Here is a 24,169-nt window from a genome sequence, read left to right as displayed (position 1 = left end):
CTGGCGGGACCTGACACCTGGATGTCTCCCAAAATGCTCCAAAAGCTGCCGCCATCCGTGCAACTCCCACCCTAAGGAAAAAGCTGCCTGTAGCCCTCAACCACCCCCACTGGCAGGCTTGCGCAAATCAACTAATCTCATTCAGGTACCTTTTAGGCCTTGAACCCAGTACACAGAGGGTCCGGAAAAGCCAACCGGAAGAGAGGTGGCAGGCAGGGGGAGGGGGCGTCCCACAGGGATGATTTATAGAGCAGAGGCCGGCGTCAGCCAGGAGTGTCCCAACCCTGCAAAGAGCCCCTCCTCGCTGGCACCCTGTGGCACCTTAAAATAATAACCACCACAATGATTCGTGGACCCCATATTATGTCCCAGGGGCTCGTTTTTATCTCAGTTATTTTTACAACAATTCTGTGAATGGCTATGATTATCCCTTCATTTTACAGATGAGAAAACTGAGGCTCAGAGGATTCAAGTCTTCTGCCCAAGTTCTACATCTTTGAGTGGTCAGAACAACAACTGCAAAGCCCAGCGCTCTGTGCCGGCCTTGGCGCCTCTCAGGCCACGGTGGCCTCAGGATCTTCTTCTGAAATAGCTTGTCATCTCCTGACCCTCCCCTGCCCTCTGTTCTGGGCCCTTCGTGCAGCTGAGGAGGCAAAGAGCAGAAGAGCAGGGCCCACAGACTTCCTTCTGTCCGGGCCAGGCCGATCGTCCCCACCAAATCCAGGGCAGGCTCCTCAGTCACTTCCAAGATCCCCCCGCCAACCAGGAATCCCTGCGGTCTCTCACCTGAACCCTCGGTTCTCTCCCACACCACAAGACTCAGCAGGTCCGCCCCTTGTTCCCCTGTGCTTTTCTAAAAGAAAAGAATTGCTGATCACCGAGACCTGGGTGGATGAAAGAACTGGCTCAGGATCCCAGAGAGCTCAGGCAGAGCCCAGATCAGAGCCCAGACCTCCCGACCCAAGTCCAGGGCTCTATTCACGCCTGGCTCCACAAGACCACAGGGCCCCACATGGGAACAGGAATAATAAACGCCAAAACACACAACCATGCATAAAAACACTCAATAACAAATGCTGGCAAACGTGAAGCGCTATCAAAATATAGAATCATAAATCCAACTGTTACACCTTTCAACAAGAATCTGGGAGCAAGAAAAGCGTTCATGTGTGGATGTACTTATTTCTCAAATACTATACATTCCTCCACTGCTTACTTTCATTCATAAGACCCAAACTACGGAACACAGGATAAACAGCCAATCTCACAATCACTACCCTTAGACCACCATACCACAACACCCCCAGTTAAAAAAACTGTTACGAGCTTTGATTTCCCAAGACACTTCTATCCCGTGGGAAACTACTGGGTTCTAAAAACTCTCCAAATTAATACTGCCAGTTGTCTTAATTGGTTTCCTGCTTGCTGATCAAAAACAGGGTTGAATTTGCTTTCTCCAGCAACTACTGACCACACAAATTACCTACTCTAGCTCCAAGGCACTTAAGTTACTCCCAAAACGTTACTTCTCATCCTGCATTTTCCTGGCCTTCCCCATAATAAAATTATGTTGCAGGAGCAGCTGATGGAGCTCACTAGGCCTAGCACCTACTAGGCTGCAAGAAAGGTGCAGAGGCCTCGCAGGGGAGAGCTGTAATATGAGAACGGGGATTCCAACCTGGGCTCAGCCTGCCCTGCCGCCCAGCAACTGTGTGACCTTGGGCACAGAGGTCAACCTCTCTGGGCCTCAGTTTCCTCAATTGCAGCGCTGGAATCCTAACTCCGGGGGAAAGAAAGCCTCTCATCCCAGTCCCCGGCGCAAAGCAGGGGATGATCGCGCAGAGCCAGGACGCACCCGCGCTAGCCGGCTGGAGCTGGTCCCCGCGGTTCTGGGACTGCGCGGCAGCCCCCTGGGGCCCCCACGCCGCTCGAGATCAGCTAGGCCGAGCCCACGCCGGGCCTCGCGGCGCGCAAGGAAAGCCAGGCCCGAGGGATGCTCGCGAGGGCCTCCGGCCTCCAGGGCCTGTTTCCGCGCCTCCCTCCCCCGAACCACTTCCCGTAGAGGGCCGCGGGGGACGTAGCCCGGCCGTCGGTCCTCGGGCCCCCGGGGCCGAGCCCCCGCCTCGCCACGCGCCCTCAGCGCCCCTGCGCCGCGCCTCGCCCCGCCTAACCCGAGGCTGCGGCCCGGGCTCCACTGCGGGAGGCTGGAGGCGGCGACTACTCACCGAGCGGCGCCGCGCGTGGCCGCCTTTGTATGCAAACACCCAGCCGGTCGCCCGCTGTCAGCGCAGCTCGCCTTCGGGGGCGGAGCAGGGGCGGGGGCAGAGGCCGGGGGCGGGGCAGGGGCGGGGCAAGCGGGGCAAGCGGGGCGGCGCCAGGGGGACTCGGGAAGCGCTGGCTGCCCGGCTGCTTTCAGGGCCCGCTGGCCCGCTCTGCCCGCTCACCCCTGGCCGCCTACCTTAGCGTTCCTGGGGGTGGGGCCCCTTAGGCCGCTTTTCTGATTTTCCTTTCCAGAGCCAAACTTGTGTATTTCTTCAACACTCTGAATTGACCTATGCCGATGACTGGGGGAGTGAGGACGGAGGGGAGCAGAGAAAAGGCAGCCAGGTAAATGTCCAAGCAAGCCTCCCAGGGCCTGGCCGCGATCTCGTCGGTCCTGTGGGTCCCGCTTATCACCAGTGGCGGGACCTGAGCCCGTCCTTGACTTTTCTGACCCTCACCCTTCGTTTCTTCCACCATAAGGCGCAATCGCGTTGACCTATCGCCATCTCCTCTTAGCTTCTCCTCGCTGGGTCACCCCTGTCCTTCATCCTGATGGTGACAGCTTCCACTCTCGCCTCTGCCAAGCGGTGGTCCAGGTGCGGAATGGTGGCTCTGAACAGGAGGGACAGGCAGCTCCCTGCGCCCCTCCAGGCGCTGGGAGGCAGGCAGGGGATAAACAATGAGCCACATAACGTCTGGTGGTGAAATGATTTCCATCAATGGGAGGGTGTCACATTTGAACTGAAACTCTAAATGACAAGAAACACCTATGTCTACAAAGACGGGGGAGGACGCAGGGTTTTCTGGAGAGCAGAAATGGCAGATGCAAAGGTCCTGGGGCTGGCGCTGGGGGCTGGAGGGGAGGCAGGGGCCAAATATTCAAGTCTTGTAGGCCAAGGCAAGCAGTTTAGGTATTATTTAGATGTTATTCCAAAACCAATTCTTTTTGAGACAGGGTCCAACTCTGTCACCCAGGCTATAGTGCAGTGGCACAATCTTGGTTCACTGCAGCCTTCACCTTCTGGCCTCAGGCAATCCTCCTGCCTCAGCCTCTCAAGTAGCTGGGACCACAGCTGCATGCCACCACGCCCAGCTAATTTTTTCAATTATTTGTAGAGACAAGGTCTCCCTATGTTGCCCAAGCTGGGCTCAAGCAATCTTCCCACCTTGGCTTCCCAAAGTGCCAGGATTACAGGTGTGAACCACCACACCTGGTCCAAAAAGAATTTTAAAGCTGGGAATTATATGATCTAATTTACTTCTTTAAAAAGTCACCCCTCCACTGCATGGAAAATGGACTGCAGGAGTAGAAGCCAGCAGACAGGTGGCACTGCAGGGAACCAGGGGACATGATGGTGGCTCAGATGGCAGGGGCTGCTCAGCGAGAAGTGGAAGGACTTCAGAGAGATTTGGAGGCAAAACCCACACGCTTGTTGATGAATGGAGCGGGTGGAGGTGTGTGATGCGATACTCAAAGACAAGTCTCGGTGTGGAGACTGAACCGCTGCTCTGCTGAGATGCAGAGGGCCAGGGAGGAGGCCAGCTTGGAAACAGCATCGAATGCGGCAGCTTAGTGAATTGGATGAGCCGGCCAGCTCTAGATAGACATCTGGGGGCAGCTGCTTGGAGAGCTTTGTCCAGGGACGCGGCTCCCGTCCATCGGTCAAGTGTGGACACGCTCCAGCTGGGCTTGCGGCAGCTCCCATCTAGGCAGCCCGTCCCAAGCTGACATTGCAGAGGTGGGAGCTACACAAAGAGAATCTTGCAGTCTGTAGGTGAGCTACCTCCACAGGGGTTTTCTCAGAGACCAGAGCTGCAAATGCATCACAGCTGCCCAAAACCGCTGGGGTTGCAAGGCCCCAGAAGGACACCCTCCTGCGCCCTCCCCTCCTACCTCCAGGGAGAAGCTGGCCTGGGAAGAAGTCTACCCTATGTGGAAAAGCTTTCCAGGAAGCCAGTCCAACTTCAGGCCACTTAAGTTTATTTTTTTGTGTAAAACAAGTCCATTATTCAAATGTGGAGATAGGAGGTCTGAAAATACAGCAAAATTTAACTCAAAGCCCTCATTTTGAAAATGATGAGCCTGGGGGCCCAGCAGGGCTAGAGTCAGTTCTGATGAGCAAAGTCTGACTAGATTCAGAGCAAATTAGGACCCGCTGCTGCCCAGCCTGCCACTCGGGGAAGGCCAAGGTTGCGGGGAGCCTTTGTACAAACAAGCAATGGGAAGAAAACACTCACTAGATCACAGTGCGCTCCCAGGCGATAAATGAAACTGGACTTTCCAAAGCCCTGGTGCTTTTGATCCAGCACTGGCTGGAGTCCCCCTGGGAAGGCCCTTGGCTGTGCTATCAGCAACCAGGCCTGACTGAGCAGTGACTCAGCCAGGAGAGCTGAGGCGATCCCCCTGGCCAATCCCAGGGCCTAGCCACACTCGGAAGAGGAGAGGGAACTCAGGGGATGAGTAACCTTGCTCTAGCTGACTGGAGGAGGAAGGAGGGGCTGAGTAATGCCTTAGCAAAGCCAGCACAAGCATCCTGATTCTAGAGGCTCAGTTTCACAATCCGGGAAATGGGCTGCCGTTGCACATGACACAGATCTGCTTTGAGGATGAAAAAGGCATCATGGGAAGCCACTGTCACAGTTGCAGGGTTGGAAGATTTTTCAATTCTAAAACCCCGTAAGTTGAGGAGTGGCCATTCCCAGAAGGATCTGTCCACTGCTGAGCCCAGTTGGTGACAGTAGCTGTTGTATCCCGAGAACTCTGAAGTTGTGCAGATCAACCACCTGCACAGGCCCAGAATACCTGGGGCAAGGTAGGCAGGAAGAGTGAACATCCCTGTTCATGGGTGTCTGGCGAGCTACTGTAGGAAGGAGAAACGCCAGCTGATCCCCCAGGACTCTGAGCATGGTTAGCTCTGTAACTGCCCTGGCAGAAAGGATCCCAAAGAGAGGACAATGAATTCTTCCCCCAGAGGTACAGCCTTTTATCCCTGGTACCAGTGCCTGGGGCTCCGGGAAAGGGAGGGCATCTCCTTGGGGTCTAAGGCCACTCCTTGGTTGGAGGCCCCTCACGAGGTGACTTTGTCCTGGGCACTCTCTCAAGAAGCAGGTGGGAACCAGAGGCCACCTAGTGCCGCTTCACTACCTTGGCAGCAGGGAACAGAGCAGCCTGGGAATCCACCCAAGGTGGAATGGGGCCCCTGGGTGCTGTGGCTGGCTGAGCAGGGCCAGTTCCATGGGGAAGCGGCAGGTGTAAAAGGGCCTGGATTCTGCAGAGAGGACAGTGATCCTCGGAGAACAAACATCTGGAACCAAAGCACAGAAGGTTTTGATGGTCACCCGGGCTGTCCAGAGGCCTACTCCACAGTTAGGGCGGGGCTCGCAGATTAGAGTCGAGGCATAGGAAGTGGCAGGATGATAAAGGCTGACAGCTGGCCACAGAGGAGCATGTTGAAGGCCCTAGGCCGAGCACTGGGGTCTCCAAAGGGGAGCAGACCAGACACAGTGTCTGTCCTCAGGAAGTGCACAGTCTGGGGTTGTGATCGCGTAAAAACTGTCACAGTGCTCCTGGCCGCTGTGAACTGAAATGCTGTGCACTGATACAGGATTTGACCTGCCCTGTCCCCAAGCAAGAGGATTCACTTGACCTTGGTGGCCTGAGCAGGCACCGACCTAGGCAAATCTAGGCCAGATGTCAAGGAGCAGAATGAACCACGGGCCAGCCAGCAGCACACACACAGCGGTCAGGCATGCCCAGGTGCTTGAAAGAAGGCCCGTGGCTGGCCGCTGGTGAGCGAGGGAGCTCGGGAGCTCACAGCAAGCCCCATGCCTGTCTTCCACTGGATGAAGCAAGAGTGGGTATGGAACATCCTTTCTCCTCAGGTCAGATTGGGAACGATTCATAATGAGCGGGGCTAGAACAGCAGAGAGGCAGGAAAGAAGAAAGAGACCAAGGTTCGAGGATGGGGCAGGGAAAGAGACCTCAACATGACCAGGGATGGGAGGAAAGAACTCCATCGCTTAGAAACAGTGGCGGCTGTGCTGGGAAGTCTGGACTGTTACAGTGGGCTCTGATTCCAGGAGGAAGAAAAAGACCCCGCATATCACCGTGAGTCAGTCCTCGGAGTCGCCATGACCTTGCTAAACAAGTGTGGGGTTGTCACAGCTTTAAGCAGCACATCTCAAGTCCCACATTCCCCAGTGCTAAGACAACAGCTACACAGACAGGATTCTAAGGAGAGCTCAGAGGTAGAAGACCCTTAAAAGTCCCCCTTTCCTTAGATAGGAAAACTCAGGCCCAGAGAGGCAAACAATGGGTCAGTATGTGTGTCTAAACTTACCTAAACATAGAAAAGGTATAGTAAAAATATAGTATTAGAGTCTTATGGGAGCACCATCGTATACGCAGTCTGTAGTTGACCAGAGCATTGTTATGCGGCGCATGACTGTAGATCTTCTCATTAATAATAGGCCACCTGGTCAGGTACACGAAGTCTAGGGTTCAGAATCCAACAGGCTCAAATTCAAGTCCAGCTCAGCCACCTGGCTGAGTGCTGTCTGAACCTCAGCATCCTCAGCTGTTAAAAAGAGATAACCATCCCCATCTCAGCAACTTTGGGGGGAAATTAAATGAGATATATTGGGATCCAGATAACCAATAAAATATCAAATCACTTTACCAGTTCAAGCTCTTACCACTCAGTGTTTGCAGGGGTTTATCACTGATGAATGAATTCAGGAGTTCAGGAGTTCAAGACCAGCCTGGGCAACATCCTCACCCAGCTAATTTTTGTGGTTTTTTGTTTGTTTGTTTGTTTTGAGACAGAGTCTCACTCTGTCACCCAGGCTGGAGTGCAGTGGCACGACCTCAGCTCACTGCAAGCTTCCAAGCTTCGCATTCCAGGTTCACGCCATTCTCCTGCCTCAGCCTCCAGAGTAGCTGGGACTACAGGCGCCCGCCACCACGCCCAGCTAATTTTTTGTATTTTTAGTAGATATGGGGTTTCACCATGTTAGCCACGATGTGTATTTTTTTTTTTTACAGAGACAGGGTTTCGCCATGTTGCCCAGGCTGGTCTCAAACTCCTGCACTCGAGTGGCAATGTTTGGAACCAATTTACACAGTTCTTTTCCTTGCAGTTGCCAAACAATATTATTTATCTAATGGTCATAACACCTTAGCAGATAATAGAACTACTGAACAGCAGTGCTTACTATGCTCATGGATGAGGTTCCTAGTTGTCTTCTATTAAGCAGGTGGCCTTGAATTCTGGCAGCTCACGCTTCAGAGTTACCTGTGGACACACAACATCATTCACAAAATGTTCTTTTTCTCCCCAATGTCTCTCGAGAATGAAAATGACCAGGCCATCCTCACATTCTACAGAGGTTAACCCAGCAACTTAGGGACACAGCTGGAGCAGGACTCCCAGGCTCCTGGTCAGTTCCTCTGTGGGGATGCTAAGCCTCAGGGCTGACATCTCTTAGCTCTGCCTTCCGGGAGAATTTCACAGGAGCTCCCGTTTGCGCTGCTGTGAAGGCCATCCTGCTCCTTGTCAAGCTTGCCTCCTCCTTGGCTTGAGGAAGATCTCTTTTGTGCCCAAACTGTGAATAAGCAAACTGGATGCAGCATCTCTGATTGCTCTGGGAAGAAACTTATGAGAAGTGCTTGAGAAAAGTCATGACGTTCTGCCTCTGCTAAGAACCTGTTGGACACTGCTTGGTATATACGGCTAAGTGCTTCTTTGTTCAGACCCGCTTCCTCTGATTAGCAACCACAGATCTTCTGGGTTTTCAATTGTTTATTTCTGTTTATTGTCATCTCTGGGAAGATGGCTTCAAATTTTTTTTCCCCAATTGAACCCCATATCAATTGGTAAGTAGATCTTTTGATAAGTAGATCTTTCTCTTTCTTTCTTTCTTTCTTTCTTTCTTTCTTTCTCTTTCCCTTCCTTCTTTCCTTCCTTCCTTCCTTCCCTTGCTTTCCTTCCTTTCCTTTCCTTCCTTCCTCCCTCCCTCCCTTCCTCCCTCCCTTCCTTCCTTCCTTTCTTTTTCTTGAGATAGGGCCTCACTCTGTCACCCAGGCTGGAGTGCAGTGGGGCAATCTTGGCTCACTGCAACCTCCACCTACCAGGTTCAAGCGATCCTCCCACCACAGCCTCCCAAGTAGCTGGATTACAGATGAGTCCCATCACGCCCAGCTAATTTTTGAATTTTTTGATACAGACAGGGTTTCGCCATGTTGCCCAGGCTGTCTGGAACTCCTGAGCTCAAGTGATCTGCCCGCTTCGACCCCCCAGAGTGCTGGGATTATAAGCGTGAGCCAGAGCACTCGGCCAAGAACAAGAATTTTCTATGGCTGCATGAAACAAGGCAATTCCCAGCGGTAGTGTATACCTGGGGGGAAGTGTTACTTAGTACAGAAAGTCTTTCCCTTCCCAAGTCACCCCTTCATGAACTTTGCAGCTCTGTTATGAGAACTACACACATCTAGGATTGTCAAAGATGAACAAATGACCCTCATCCTTGCTAATATTGCTTGCTCTGAAATCAATTTTTTCTGATACTAATATAGCCACTCCAGCTTTCTGTTGATTAGTGTTAGCATCACATATGTATCTCTTTCCGTTCTGTTTACTTTGACCTGTCTTTATGTTTAAAGTGGCTTTCTTAATGACCCCATACAGTTGGGTATTCTTTTTTGTAACCAATCTGACAATTCCTGAAGTTACAATTGAAGGGTGTGATGGTTAATTTTTGGTGTCAACTTGACGGGGTTAAGGGATACCCAGATAGCTGGTACAGCATTGTCTCTGAGGATGTCTTTGAGTGTGTTTCTGGTAGAGGTCAGCATTTGAATCAGTGAACTGAGTGAGGAAGGAAGATGCATCCTCACCCATGCGGGCTGGGCTCCATCCAATCAGGTGAATTCCTCGACAGAACAAACAAGCTGAGGAAAGGCAAATTCACTCCCTCTTCTGAAGCTGGGACAGCCTTCTTCTCCTGCACATGGACATCAGCACTCCAGGCTCTCCAGCCATTGGACTCCAGGACCTGCACTGGTGGCCCCTCAGGTTCTCAGGCCTTTGCTATGTCACCAGCTTCCCTGGTTCTCTAGCTTGCAGACAGCAAATCACAGGACTTCTCAGCCTCCATAATCATGTTAGCCAATTTCCAAACTAAATACCCTCTCATTTACCTGTATCTATCCTATCTGGTTCTGCTTCTCTGGAGAACCCTGATACAAAGGGTTTACATTGAATGTCATTCACATATGGTTATATAAATAGTAGCTGTTTTAACACCCTCATCTAATTCTATCATGAATGTCATTTCAGGATCTGTTTCTATTGATTGATTTTTCTCCAGATCCTAGGTCATATTATCCTGCTTCTTTGCAAGCCCGTTATTTTTGTTTGGACACGGGACATTGTCAATTTTGTACCGTTGGTGGCTAGGTTTTGTTATATTCCTTTAAACAGCGTTGTGCTTTGTTCTGAGACGCAGTAAAGTTACTTAAGATTAGTTTGATCTTTTTGAGGCTTGATGTTCAATATTGTTACAGCAGATCCAGAACAGCCTTTGTTCTAGGACTAATTTGTCACCTCTGCCAGGCAATTCTCTTCTACTTTTCTCCTCGATGTCCTGAATTTTAGGGGGTCTCCCCAGTCTGGCTGGTGGAAATGTAGTTTTTGTTGTGTAAAATTTACCTCAAAACTTAGCAGCTTGAAACAACAAGTATTTAGTCCCTGCAGTTTCTTGTGTCAGGAATCCAGGGGCAGCCCAGCTGGTGGCTCTGACTCAAGCTGTCTCGTGAGCTCGCAGTCAAAGTGATGGCTAGAATGGAGCCCTCTGACTGGGGCCAAAGGATCTGCCTCCAGGACGGTGACTCACATGGCTATAGCCAGGGGCTCCATTTCTTGCCTCATGGACCTGTCCGGAGGCTGATTGAGCAATACAGCTTCTGGCTTCCCCAGAGGGACTGACCCAAGAGAGGGCAAGCAGGAGCCACAGAGCTTTCTACACCATAGTCTCTAAAGTCACAAACCATCACCGTCACTTTCACCACATTCTGTCCTTTAGAAGCATATTAGTAAGCCCAGCCCACAATCAAGGGAGGTAGGAGTAGGCACCTGTTTTTGAAAGGAAGACTATCAGGTAATTTAGGGATATATTTCTAAGCTGCTCTCACAGACACAAAGTATCCCCAGGTCTGAGTGATTTCTGAAGATCGTTTTGCCTGCAAGCTCCTTCCTTGGTGGTTTCCTCACATTCATGTGCAGACCGGTACTCAGCTGAAGACTCGAAGGCACTCCTTGCAGATCTCTGAACCATTCTCTGTGGCTCCTTCTTCTGCAGATCTCTGCCCTGCAAATTCGAGCCCCCTTGGCCTCCCAGAAGCCCACATTCCATCTCCTGAGCTGGGTAGGCCCTCGGGCTCTGTTTGGGCTCCCTCTTCCTGCACTGCTGAGCTGGACACTTGCAAGGCTGCTCTTATTGCTTCCCGTCTCCCAGGAATCCCTGTCCTGTTCTGCCTATTGTCCAGTGTCCACTGTTATTTCAGATACTTGTCCAGCTTTCTGGCTGTTTTTAAGACAGGAGGGTAAACCTGCTCCCTATTATTCCATCAGGACCAGAAGTGGGACTCCCCAGCAGTGGTGCTGGCTCCCGAAAATGAGTCAACAGCCATGCAGCAGACGGGAGACTCACACCCTCCCCTCTTCTTTTTTTTTTTTTTTTAATTATACTTTAAGTTCTGGGATACATGTGCAGAACGTGCAGGTTTGTTACATAGGTATACACATGCCATGGTGATTTGCTGCACCCATCAACCCGTCATCTGCATTAGGTGTTTCTCCTAATGCTATCCGTCCCCTAGCCCCTCATCCCCTGACAGGCCCCAGTGTGTGATGTTCCCCTCCCTGTGTCCATGTGTTCTCATTGTTCAACTCCCACTTATGAGTGAGAGCCTGCGGTGTTTGGTTTTCTGTTCCTGTGTTAATTTGCTGAGAATGATGGTTTCCAGCTTCATTCATGTCCCTGCAAAGGACATGAACTCATCCTTTTTTATGGCTGCATAGTATTCCATGGTCTACATGTGCCATTTTTGCTTTATCCAGTCTATCATTGATGGGCATTTAGGTTGGTTCCAAGTCTTTACTATTGTAAAAAGTGCTGCAATAAACATACGTGTGCATATGTCTTTATAGCAGAATGATTTATAATCTTTGGGTATATACCCAGTAATGCGATTGCTGGGTCAAATGGGATTTCTGGTTCTAAATCCCTTAGGAATCGCTACACTGTCTTCCACAATGTTTGAACTAATTTACTCCCACCAACAGTGTAAAAGCGTTCCTATTTCTGCACATCCTCTCCAGCATCTGTTGTTTCCTGACTTTTTAATGATTGCCATTCTAACTGGCGTGAGATGGTATCTCATTGTGGTTTTGATTTGAATTTCTCTAATGATCAGTGATGAAGAGCTTTTTTTCATTCGTTTGTTGGCCACATAAATGTCTTCTTTTCAGAAGTGTCTGTTCATATCCTTTGCTCACTTTTTGATGGCGCTGTTTGGTTTTTTCTTGTAAATTTGTTTAAGTTCCTTTTAGATTCTGGATATTAGCCCTTTGTCAGATGGGTAGACTGCAAAAATTTTCTCCCATTCTATAGGTTGTCTGTTCACTCTGATGCTAGTTTATTTTGCTGTACAAAAGCTCTTTAGTTTAATTAGATCCCATTTGTCAATGTTGGCTTTTGTTGCCATTGCTTTTGGTGTTTTAGTCATGAAGTCTTTGTCCATGCCTATGTCCTGAATGGTATTGCTCAGGTTTTCTTCTAGCGTTTTTATGGTTTTAGGTCTTACGTTTAAGTCTTTAATCCATCTTGAGTTAATTTTTGTATAAAGTGTAAGGAAGGGGTCCAGTTTCAGTTTTCTGCATATGGCTAACCAGTTTTCCCAATACCATTTATTAAATAGGGAATCCTTTCACCATTGCTTGTTTTTGTCAGGTTTGTCAAAGATCAGATGGCTGTAGATGTCACACCCTCACTTCTAATCTGACATTATCTCGCTCCCTCCTCCTGGTCCACTTCCCTATAAAGGTGATGTCCTTTGGCATACACTTCAGATCAGCACATCTGCGTTTAGCACTCCAGGCTTCATCCTTCTTCCCAGCTTTCCCCAGCCTTGTAGTCCACAGTGCCTCCTTTGCCAGTCCCAGGGATGATATTCAAACTATTAGGCATGCCATGAGCATGAGCCAATCAGAGCAAACACCAGCCACAGCAGAGCAGGGACCTGCTGGCTTATGGAGAGGGTTGCAAAGCGAAGGGGGCAAATCTAAGAGAAGAGATGAGGTGACAGGAATGAGGCCACTTAGGGGACTGGGGACAGTGACTACAATGGGTATTTCTAAATTTCTAATATTTTAATCATTGGCAAGGTCATAGCAGTGTATACCGTATGAATCTACCAAAGAAGAAAACATTTTTGGAATTGCTTTTTAGCTTCAACTGAGAAATGCATCTGCTATGGATTGAATCTTTGTGCCCCCCAAAATTCATCTGTTGAAGCCCTAGTCCCCAGTGTGATGGTATGACGAGGTGGAGCCTTTGGGAGGTAATTAGGTTTAGATGAGCTCTTGAGGGCAAGACCTCCATGATGGGATTTGTGCCCTTGTAAGAAGAGGAGACCAGAGCTCACTCTGTGTCATGTGAGGACAGTGGGAGAAGGCAGCTGTCTGCAAGCCAAGGAAAGTGGGCATCGCTAGAACCCAACCATGCTGGCACCCCAGTGGCAGAGGTCCAGTCTCCAGAACCATGAGATAGAAATTTCTGTGGTTTAAGCCACCCAGCCTATGATAGGTGTTCTAGCAGCCTGACCTAAGACAGCATTCTAAAAAGACCTGAAAAGATGCTCGCATCCTAAAGGGCATCAGAGTGATTTCTTTCTTTTTTTTTTTTTAATGCATACTTATTTTATTGCATAATTAATGGCTGTACAGAATTTTAAAAATTGACACATTGTAACTTTACATATTTATGAGGTACAGTTTGATGTTTTACAGAGTGATTTCAAATCCACAAAATCAACCTGGACTGAAGGCACCCCAATGCTCAGTTCTTCCCCAGGCTGCCCTAACACAGAGCTCATCAACCAGCTGTAGAAACTGGAACCCCAAAACTAAGGCATCAGTCAGTTGAGTGACCCAGTGTCTGGCCTCAGTGAGGGAAGCTGACTTCCAAATAAAATCAGGCTTCTGCAAAGACACTGTGCAACCTGTGACGGTACTAGGACACCTGAGCCAGCCCCCCGGAGTCATAGCTCAGCCACTAAATGCCTTAGCAGATAGACCTTTGAAGATAGAATCTACAGTATTAAGTGATATAACCATTTATCAGCTCAAAAGAATGAACTAGGAAAGCAGAAAGAGACTGAATATGCTAACAAATCATATCATTTCATGGGAAGAATGTAAATGCTGTTTGCCTATTGCCATTCACTTTGGCACGCACCCGTTTCATCATTGACCTAGAACCTGGGGTTGGTGAGGAGAATAACTACACTCTGAGGACTTCATTCGTCTCACATTTCCCCTATTCCACAGTGTCCAGTGTACGCCAGACCCACAGAAAGGTCTCAGAAGACTTGCTGAAGGACTAATGGGTTGATTGGCTAAGCTAAGCTAGCACAGGAAAGGGACAGACCCTTAGGAGAGCTATTGTCAATCTCCTAGATTCAAATACGTGTTCCTGTGTCCTTAGGAAAGCGAAATTGAATTTTCCTTTAACCTAAAGCCTAACATTAATATAATATATAATAAAACCACATACTTCTAAAAGGAGCATCAAAGATGTAAGAGGAACATTATCCCCCTCCAAGGGTGCCATGGGAACACTTTCTTCTTCTTCTTTTTTTTTTTTTTTTTGAGACAGAGTCTTGCTCTGTCACCTAGGCTGGAGTGCAGTGGCCACAATCTCGGATCACTGCAACCTCCATTTCCTGGGCTCAAGCAATTCTCCTGTCTCAGCCTCCTGAGTAGCTGGGATTACGGGCGTGTGCCACCACGCCCGGCTAATTTTTGTATTTTTAGTAGAGACGGGGTTTCACCATGTTGGCCAGGCTGGTCACAAACTCCTGACCTCAGGTAATCCGCCCACCTCAGCCTCCCAAAGTGCTGGGATTACAGGCCTGAGCCATCGCGCCCAGCCAGGAACACTTTCTGAATAACCTTCTGGTGTCTGCATCCCTTGTTCCTTCTGTCTCGTCAAAGGAGCTGTGCAGCTGTAGCTCAACTGTTCCTTTCTAATGCAAGGGTAAATACAAATCAAAAACCTGTTTTGAATTATCTTTCATGCAATAAGGGAAAGAGACTGCTTTCCTCCTCCTTCTCTGAGAGCATTTACTGTAGGACACGTGTCATTGTAAATTCTTTCTCTGTCCCTTTGAGATGTTGTAAATCTTTTGAAAAGCTAAATAAGCCTGTGGCCACCTGTAAAACTCAGGAGTGTTTCCTAAGAGACCTGGAGGCCACCTCTTTGAAATGTAAACATGAGGGAAGACAGACCCCATCTCCTAATTCCTTGAGAAGGTAAGAGAGAACCTATTCTGCAGGGGACTTGCTCCAAGATGCAAAACTATCTCCTGTCTGGATGGCTTTTTTTTCCCCTCTTGGGTCTTGGGTAAAAGCAATTAGCTAATGCAGATTACTAGGTGATTTCAAGATGAACTAAGAAGGATAAAGGGTGCTGTCAAGTGCTCTTACTTGAGGACTAGTTATGGTTTATCTTCACAACATGTATGCAATGGGTTGTATTTGCTTGGCTATAAAAAAGGGTGAGTTTCTCTCTGTCACGTTATTATTACTATCATCCATCCCTCATCCTATGTGTTCTCAAAGCATGTGAGTGAGGACAGGAGAAGAAAAGGTGGTCATTGGTTAGAGGACAGGAGAAGAAAAGGTGGTCATTGGTTAGAGGACAGGAGAAGAAAAGGTGGTCATTGGTTACAGTCCCTTATGCTCTAATAGTAGCTTTGAAATGTCATATTGCAATGTGAATGAAGGTCTCTAATTTAATACAAACTGGTCTCTTTTGATTCATGGCCAAATGCACAATACTCTTTCCTGTGTAGAATCATCAAGCGTGGTACAGGAGAAAGAACACAGGATTTGACATCAGAAAGGTTGGCTTTGTGTCCCAGCCCTGCCCCTTGCTAGCTGTGTGACTTTGTCAAGACATTTAATCGCACTGAATTTCAGTTTGATTGTGTCAAGGAGATCTTTTGGATTCCTTTCATTGTTGCTTTTCATACAATGGACCAGAAAACCTACACTAGTAGAAAAACTGGCAACATTTGAATCAATTCTGTGGCTTATTTAAAAAAAATAATAACTGGCTCAACGTTGCCACATATGCCTACTATCACATGGTTGCCAAAGTCCCAGAGGCTCGAGGAGTTTGGGAGGGGGAGGGTTGAGGGGGTGCTGGGGTGGGAAGAGAGGCTGAGGCTGCTCTTAAACAGATGAGATCTGATCCAGACCTGGAGGAGCTTTGGACGACAACCAGGAGAGATGAGCAGAGAAGAGATGGGGGACAGGGGAGAGCGTGGCTGGGAGTAATAGTGGAGCCACACGTTTAGCAAACCTTAGGCAATGGGAAAGTTCAAAACGTGTTTAGGATTCACTTGCAGGTTATCAAACAGCCCTATGGGTTTGTTGAGCCGTTAATATGGGAAGACAGGCTGAGACCGATTTGTCATGGCCTCAGATGGCAGCCTAAGGAGTTAGCATTTTGTCCTGAAGGTCCTGGAGAGCCATTAAAAGCTTCTAAGCAGGAAGCAAAACATTATGAAACCCCTGTTTTAGTAAATGAATCTGGCTATGGTGGACATTTCATATGCCAGGCAGCAGCTGAGGTAGAAAGGGCTTCTATGATGGTCCAGATGGTTGGTGATCAGGTCAAGCAATGACTGCCATGGAGAACTGAGGAAGGGACAGTGCATTTCCATCATTTTGAGTCTATGAGAATGGATCACTCCAGTAATAACGCCACCAGTCACCACTCAGGCTCGAGGTGGGGCCACGGCAGCCTCTCTGCAGTGCGTTAAGTCTTGATCCCACCCTGTGAGATGAGAGTCCTTGTAGCTTTCTCTCTTAAATGTCCTTCTTGGATTTAGGAAAGCTGAATCTTCATTTGTTTCCACATTCATCCATAAAAGAAGGGCAAGAAATCCAGGGAGAAAAAAGTGATTCCAGGATTGTGCCCACATGTTTCCCTGTCAGGAGCCCTGGAGTGTCAGACCGCGCTGGCTGGCTGCTTCGAAAAGTCTCTGACAGCCACCTTTTCCCAACTCAGAAACAAAACAGAACAAACAAAAACATCTACTACTTTAAAATCCCAGTGGAACTGCGCTTCCTATAAATGTGTTTTTGCCGATTGTTTTTGCATGATTAATGGTTCCCAGGGTTACATAAAATTCTAGGGACCCCTCTTTCCCATCGAGAGAGAAAAAGGATCAAGTCAGGAAAGGGTGAGGGGACCCAGAGACAGACATCACCTACTTCCAATGGTGCTGTGGGCTCTCTCTGGGCCCTGGTTTGGGAATTGAAGTTCCTGTCCCTACTGTTCTCATCCCTCTGAGAGGAATTAGGCTCTGAGGATTCCTGTAAGGATCCAACTTGGAGAGTTCCCTGTCCCTGAAAATACTCTCAACATCACAGGCTGGCCCATGCATCTAATGGCAATTCCTTCGCATTCCCCATGTTAGTAAAATACTGGGAAAAATTATTGTCTACATTAGAATTTTATAAATATGGACCATAGTTTATGATTCTTACAAGAATTCCTTGAGAAAGCATCCAGTTACACTGAAAAGCTGGCGAGACCTGTCTAAAAGCCCAGAGCGAACCAGCAAACGGAGAACAAAATCAAAACTCCCAGTCTTGTTGCACGGCTCCAGCCTCCCCAAATTCCAGTCACTGCCCCCTTCAGCAAGCCAGTGCCTGGGAAGCCTGAGGGGGGACATGTTGACCTGCGTCACCCGGAAGCTCCGGAAGCATCGTGATTCCCCACCCTCCCTGCCTGCCCTTTACCTTAGCTTTCAGAGGAAAGTCTCATCTCCCCATCAGAAGGTACATTGTCAGGACCCGGCTCAGCTTCCATTAACTTTAGATAAAGGCCCCTGCTCATGGGAACCTGGGTCTCCTGGTGGATTCTCCTTTTTCTTCTGATTTTCTAGTTCTCAGCAGGCTGGGCCACCGCTGGGTGGCTGCTGTTAGGACAGGCATGGCTGGTCCCAGTCTTGCCCTTCATTCTCTCTTCCCTCCTGTTCCTTCCCTCAGGCCGCCTCTTCCCCTCCCATCCTCTCTCCCTCTCCAGCTTGCTCTCATGCGTGCCCTGGGCACGGGCTCTCCCGGGAAAGGCCATTGTTGGGCGGCAGGATTCTGATGCTCCCCAGGGGCACTATGACATCAGCATTTGGTGGTGCTCAGAGGAGGAGAGAAAGAGATGAAGAGGAGTGAGCAAGGCTTCAGGAGGGAGCATGCAGGAGACCAGCCCTGGATTCAGACTGGAGTCTCATCCACATCAGAGGCTGATAGAAGGCTTGGATTACAGCAGGGGCAGGTTCTGTCACGAAATCAAATTTCTCTTCACTGATTTCTGAATTCACAGCAAGCTAACTAGAAGAGATTTTTAATTCAGAATGTTGCACTCCAACAAACTGAGAAAAACATTGAGGGAGGGAATTACGGAAATTTGACGGTATCTACTAAGTTTGATTTTGAGAGTTTTGTAATAAATGTTGTTGAATAGAAAAGGCATCAAGTCCCTATATATGAGCTCTTTGAAATGCCTAAATCAGAGGGATAAAATGATGAATAATTACAGTACACAATTTTTGAATTATTGTCAAATCAACTAAAATTAGAAGTTTTTAACATGCTAAAATGGAAAGTTATTCAACAGAATGGAATCCTTTAAAATATGATGGAACTGCCACTTAAGCATCAGAAGTCTGCTCAGGCGTGACCCTGGGAGCCCAAACTTTTCACGGAACAGCAAGGAACATCCCTATGCTCCTCATTCCCAGTTTTTCTGTTTTGTTTTGTTTTGTTTTTTGTTTGTTTTATTTTGTTTTTTTTTTTTTTGAGATGGAGTCTCGCTCTGTCGCCTAGGCTGGAGTGCAGTGGCGCGATCTCGGCTCACTGCAAGCTCTGTCTCCCGAGTTCAAGCCATTCCCCTGCCTCAGCCTCCCAAGTAGCTGGAACTACAGGCACCTGCCACCACGCCCAGCTAATTTTTTGTATTTTTAGTACAGACGGGATTTCAACGTGTTAGCCAGGATGGTCTCGATCTCCTGACCTCGTGATCCACCCGCATCGGCATCCCAAAGTGCTGGGATTACAGGCATGAGCCACCGCGTCCGGCCCTCCTTCCCAGTCTTTACAGAGATGCTTAGGATTCGAGGGGGTTTTCTTCTCATTAGCAAGACTCTGGCACCATCACTATGTCTAGTACCAAATCTCTACATTCAGGATAGAAGGTGCAACTTAGAAATATCAGTTCATGAACCATGGGTCATCCCTTTGGGAAAATACAGAGTCAAGCCTACTCTCTTGATCTTCCAGGCATACAAAACCTGCTTGCCCCTCCCCACTTTGAACAGTGCTTTTGAACTTTGATGGAAAAGCCACATTTGGAAGGCAAGTTATTACAGGGAAGAGATTTTTTTTTCTTTTGTCTCTAGTTCATGGTACCTTGGATAGATGCACGTTCACTGCAGAGTCCTACAAAGCACGCTCTAATGTTCAAAGGCAGGGCAGTAGTTTCTAGTAACAGCATGGGATTTGTACATTACCTTGTTGACTTTTTATTATGCAGCAGCACCTTTTAAATCATACGCTAATTTAGCACATTCAGTTGTTCTATATAAGAGAGTGTGATTATTCCTAAAATATTTACCAATCATTTGTTCTAAGTGCTAGGCTCTTCTGTAATATTTCCAGATCATGTCAACCCTTCCTTATTAAAATTTGGGAGCTAAAAAACAATCACTTGCTTCTGAAATCATGATTCTCGTTCTCAAAAGTGTACAGTATTCTACTGAGACTGGAAGGGGTGTTACTGAAGCCTGCATGTTCAGTGGGCTACCAGATTCCGGCTACATAACACTTCCACCAGCCTTAGAGTAAGATCACGTAGCTTTGCATTTTCCCAACCCTGTAATCTTGGGCTGCACATCTATTAGCCCGAAACAAAGGAATTCACTTCTCCTAGGCTTCTCTGCAGGTCATGCCAACCTTAACAAACTGCAGTCCCTACTGTCCCTACTGACCATTACACCGCAGAGCTGTGAGGATGATGGCTCTCCAGTTTGGAAGAGAATGATGCAGGACGAAAGGGGTGGGCAAACCATGGTCTAAGTATGATATCTGAAGCTGCTTAATCTACAAAAGAAAACCCCATGTGAGGAATGGGAGATGGAGATGTGGAGGCCTAGTGTCTAAGGGCTGGCATTCAGGGGAAGGATGATATTTGTCTGTAATCTCAAAGGCTATGAAGGATGGAGCTGGGTGGATTTGGGTTCATCATGAAAAGGACCTATGAGTAAGTCAGGCCTGCATAAAGGTGATCTGGAAGCCCCCAGCTGCACCCTCAATTGGACAGGGGCTGTGGAGGGGTTTTGAACATGACTTAGCAAATGGAGCCAGATTCCTTCAATGCTCTATCCAGTCCTAACTCAATGAACTAGCTCCCTCCTTCTTTTTCTCTGTCTTCCAAACTGAACTACTATATCTCTTGCAAAACCAATTGGATAATTCTGTGTTAAGCTTCCTGTCTCCCACCCTAAGCAACCACAGATGAATGATGGTTGTTGCAGAGGTGGGCAAGTCTGGGTTCTGAGAGCTGCCATTGAACTTCTCTGTGCTGAGCTGGCATTAGCTCCTCTCCTCTCCCCTCCCCACCCTGCTTAGAGGATGCTCTCCACATTTGGACGTTTGTGTCACACTTCTAGGTGACCAGGGCTTCTCTCCCATGAGAAGAGGAGGGACAGGAGGACTCTGTCTGAAGGTTCTGAGTTTCAGATTTGCCCATGGGCCAGACATCAGGCTCTGTCCATGAGGTGACCCAAGTCACCAGAGGAAAAGTGACTGTCCCCGATCTCCACATTAAATTTGCCCTGGGCCTCAACCAAACTCTACACTTTTTCATCCTAGAACAGTGAGGATATAGGCGTGGTTAAAAAGAAATCCCACAGGTCCTTCTGGAGTCTGGGGTGTGCTGGATAGGGTGTGGGGAACTGGGGACCTGGGTTCTGGCTAGTTCTCTGTCCCTTACTGTGAGACCCTGCGCAAGTCACCTGGGGACCTCAGTCCTCACACTGGAAAGTGACACAATGGGAAATAGAGGACAGCCAGGACACCTTTTAGCCATGACCTATAATTTACATCTCTATGAGGTGACTTCACAGGCACAGATCATCTTGCATCCTCACCCCGACACACACACACACACACACACGCACGCACACACGCACACATGCATGCATGCACGCATGCACACACGCACGCACGCAGTACAGTAACTGTCAATCTCAGGTCCGAGACACCCCAGGGCATCTCTAATCATCTCAAGTGACATTGATATCATTTCAGAAGAAGGAATTAATGCAAATTCACCTCGATTTTAAAATAGGTAACATCCCACCCAATACTTTCTCCCCTCCCTGGGGAGGTGTAAGTGAAGATTCAGGCACAGCTAACCTAATTGGAGGAAGTTCTGAGGAGAGTTCAGCACAGTCTAGATAAGGAATCAGTTGGGAGTTTCTGGAATCTCAAATGGAAGAGAGGGATGGAGTCAGAGAGCAGGGCATGGGCAGACAAGGACTCGCCCTGTCCTAGCATTACTCAGTCTGAATTCTCTTCTCTCACACCTTGCTTCATATGCCTAACCTGACACCGTACATCTGCTTGGTCCATGCTCAACTCAGCTGCAGCATCCTCAGGAGACAGCTGGATCAGCTAGAGAGCTTCAGAATGAGACACATCACTCTGCCAGACACCCGCAGTGCTCTAGCTCCAGGATCCAACATCTGACCACATGTCGGCAGCCACCGCTGCCCTGGCTCCACCGTTTCTCCCCAGGTCTAAGCTTAAGCCGCACCGCATTGCTTCCATTTCTTCACACTTGCTCTGTTCCCTTCTACCACAGGGGCTTTGTGCAAGCTCAGCCTCAACACAAATCTTCCCCCTTCTTCACCTGGTCAATAGCCACTCATTCTTCAACATTAGTTCAAGCATCACCAAGCTCCCCGGCTATGTCAGTTCTCCCTGTTAGACACCCTGGCTGTTCCACATATCTTTTATTCAAAATAGTTACATATTAAAGCATTCTATTTGTGCTTACAATTATTGTAGAATTACTTCCCAGCAAACAGATGCTACAGGAGGGAAGAGGCCTTTTCTGTTTAAGTATCTAGTGTAGTGCCTGGCCCTTAATAGGTGCTCAACAAAATTTTTTTAATGAATGCTTAAATACCATATCATGGGTCATGTCTGGTTGCAAAAAGATATTCATCATAATAAAAATAATAAACTCTAATTAAAATATACTCATCATCATAAAAATAAATGAAGTAGGCACATACTGGTGTTAAAGGTATCATTGCCTCTATTGTGGGCCATTTTAGGATGCAAGGCACAGTAGGGGTAAACAATTAAGAGAGGCTTCTGTGGTCTAGGAATGCAAGATCTAGTAAATATATAATGTCTCCAGCAAGAGAAAGGAGGACAAGCAAGTCAGAGCAAGCTGCCCACTGGGGTGGGAGAAGGGAATGATAAAAGGGAGGACTGGAAATATACACCAAAGTGAGTCATTAATACAACATTTCTATTCACAACTCAGAATTCACTGAACAAAAAATGGCCATTCTGTATAAGATTCCAATTAAATGCATTATTGTTATATCTGATTGTGCTAGTGCCTGTCGCTAATCCATGCCACAATGATTCATGCTTTAAAAAAAAAAAAAAGAAGAAGAAGAAGCAGCAGCAATTGGCTATAAGGGCCACCACAGTGCATTTCTAGATAAGAGCTCAGTGACTGTTAAGGGGCACCTGCGTAAGAGCTCTGTTAACAATGCTAGGCAAGGAAGAAAACCCCAGGGCAGATGCCAGATGGAGCAAGAGACAAACATGCATTTATTTTCCCTTTACTCCAGATAGCTCATTAAATTTCTTTTTTTTTTTTTCTTTCTTTTTTTTTTTTTTTTTGAGATGGAGTCTCGCTCTGTCACCCAGGCTGGAGTGCAGTGGCGCGATCTCGGCTCTCGGGTTCACACCATTCTCCTGCTTCAGCCTCCGGAGTAGCTGGGACTACAGGCGCTCACCACTACGCCCAGCTAATTTTTTCTATTTTCAGTAGAGATGGGGTTTCACCGTGTTAGCCAGGATGTTCTCAATCTACTGAACTCATGATCCGCCCGCCTCGGCCTCCCAAAGTTCTGGGATTACAGGCGTGAGCCATCGCGCCTGGCCTAGCTCATTAAATTTCAAGGAAACTTCAGAATTTAAAACTCACAGCAATGTAGACGACAGGAGGGGCATCTTCAATGGAGAAGATACTTCATCAAATTTGGAAGGTGAAAGCAAAGGGAAAGTCTGACTAAAATAACATAGAGCAAGCTATACCCTGGACTTCCTGCAAAGAGGGCTACAGTGAGGGACGGGCCCATCTGCCCACAGAACTGAAGCAGGCACTGGCCTCAGGAGCCCCAGATAACAGCCGGCTCCTGGACTTTTTATTCCAGAATGAACTCTATCAGTTGGAGCTTCCAGGCAAGTTTTTTTATCCCGTCCATGCTAAATAAAAACAACTACAAAGTGCCAGGCATCTGAGGAACCCCTGCAATGTAAAGAGGAAAAATAACAAACAGAGGAAACAATTCCAGAAAAAATAAAAACAATGAGGGGAACAGAAGAGAAATTACTAGGAAAAAATATCCCCAGATCAGAAGCTCAGATTTGAGATGCTATTTCATTCATAAAACAAAAAACAGAATAATGCTGTAAAGAAGAAATAATTAGAGAACAAAAAAAAAAGAGTTTGAAAAGTAAACAATTGGGATTGTGAAAATAATAACAAACAATAGAAAGTGAAATTTACAAAATCTGCCAAATCACAGACCAAAAGTTGGGCAATAGAAGATAAAAGAGATAGAGAACCACTCCTTACGTCCTTAGCCACCACCCTTTCCTTGTTTTTCCACTTTCATCTCTTGGAATATCTCATCAGCTGATATCTATTAAAGGAGAAGGGAATTGTCCCCCAAGAGACTAAGTTCTGAGCAGATGAATGAAAAATGGCTACCTCCAGGCACATCAGTGTGAAGTTTCAGGACACAAAGAGTTAGCAGAAGATCCTAGGCTTCCAATAGGAAAAAGTAAAATAAAAGCTCACCTACAAAGAAACGAAAGCCAGACAGGCATAGAAGGAACATTTGCTGCTAGAAGGAAATGGAACAATGTGTACAAAATTCTGTGAGAACTGAACATCAACCTCAAATTCTAAATTCAACCCAGTTCAAATGTGAAGCCAAATTAGAGATTAAGACATGCAAGGATTCAAAGTATATCTCCACACACCTGTAATCCCAGTACTTTGGGAGGCAGAGGCAGGCAGATCACTTGAAATCAGGAGTTCGAGACCAGCCTGCCCAACATGGTGAAACCCTGTCTCTACCAAAAATACAAAAAATTAGCTGGGCATGGTGGTGGGCGCCTGTAATCCCAGCTACTCGGGAGGCTAAGGCATGTGAATCACTTGAACTCAAGGGGCGGAGTTTGCAGTGAGCTGAGATTGCTCCACTGCACTCCAGCCTGGGCAACAAAGCAAGACTCCACCT

General features: G+C 47.8%; 1 protein-coding gene across 13 annotated transcripts in view; it reads right to left on the bottom strand.

Annotated features, from left to right (window-relative positions):
• Positions 1–24,169, bottom strand: part of LOC105486474 (lipin 1) — a 142,538-nt gene that overhangs the window by 76,856 nt on the left and 41,513 nt on the right. The window contains exons 1-2 of one of the 13 annotated variants that reach the window (XM_071076251.1): positions 17,358–17,667; positions 7,477–7,556 (exon numbers count right to left, since the gene is read on the bottom strand). The exons of 9 other annotated variants lie outside the window; for them this stretch is intronic. In XM_071076251.1, the coding sequence (XP_070932352.1) occupies positions 7,477–7,485 (9 nt within the window). In that variant the 5' untranslated portion in view covers positions 7,486–7,556; positions 17,358–17,667. Of the gene's footprint in view, positions 1–2,225; positions 2,303–7,476; positions 7,557–17,357; positions 17,669–24,169 lie in introns of those variants that run through there. 3 more of the 13 variants (XM_011749342.3, XM_071076252.1, XM_071076253.1) reach the window with 3 other exon arrangements.

Source organism: Macaca nemestrina, chromosome 13 (genome assembly GCF_043159975.1).
Source record: "Macaca nemestrina isolate mMacNem1 chromosome 13, mMacNem.hap1, whole genome shotgun sequence".
Lineage (NCBI taxonomy): Eukaryota > Metazoa > Chordata > Mammalia > Primates > Cercopithecidae > Macaca > Macaca nemestrina.
The sequence above is the reverse complement of the archived record's forward strand: the minus strand, read 5'-3'. Positions and strand labels throughout refer to the sequence as shown.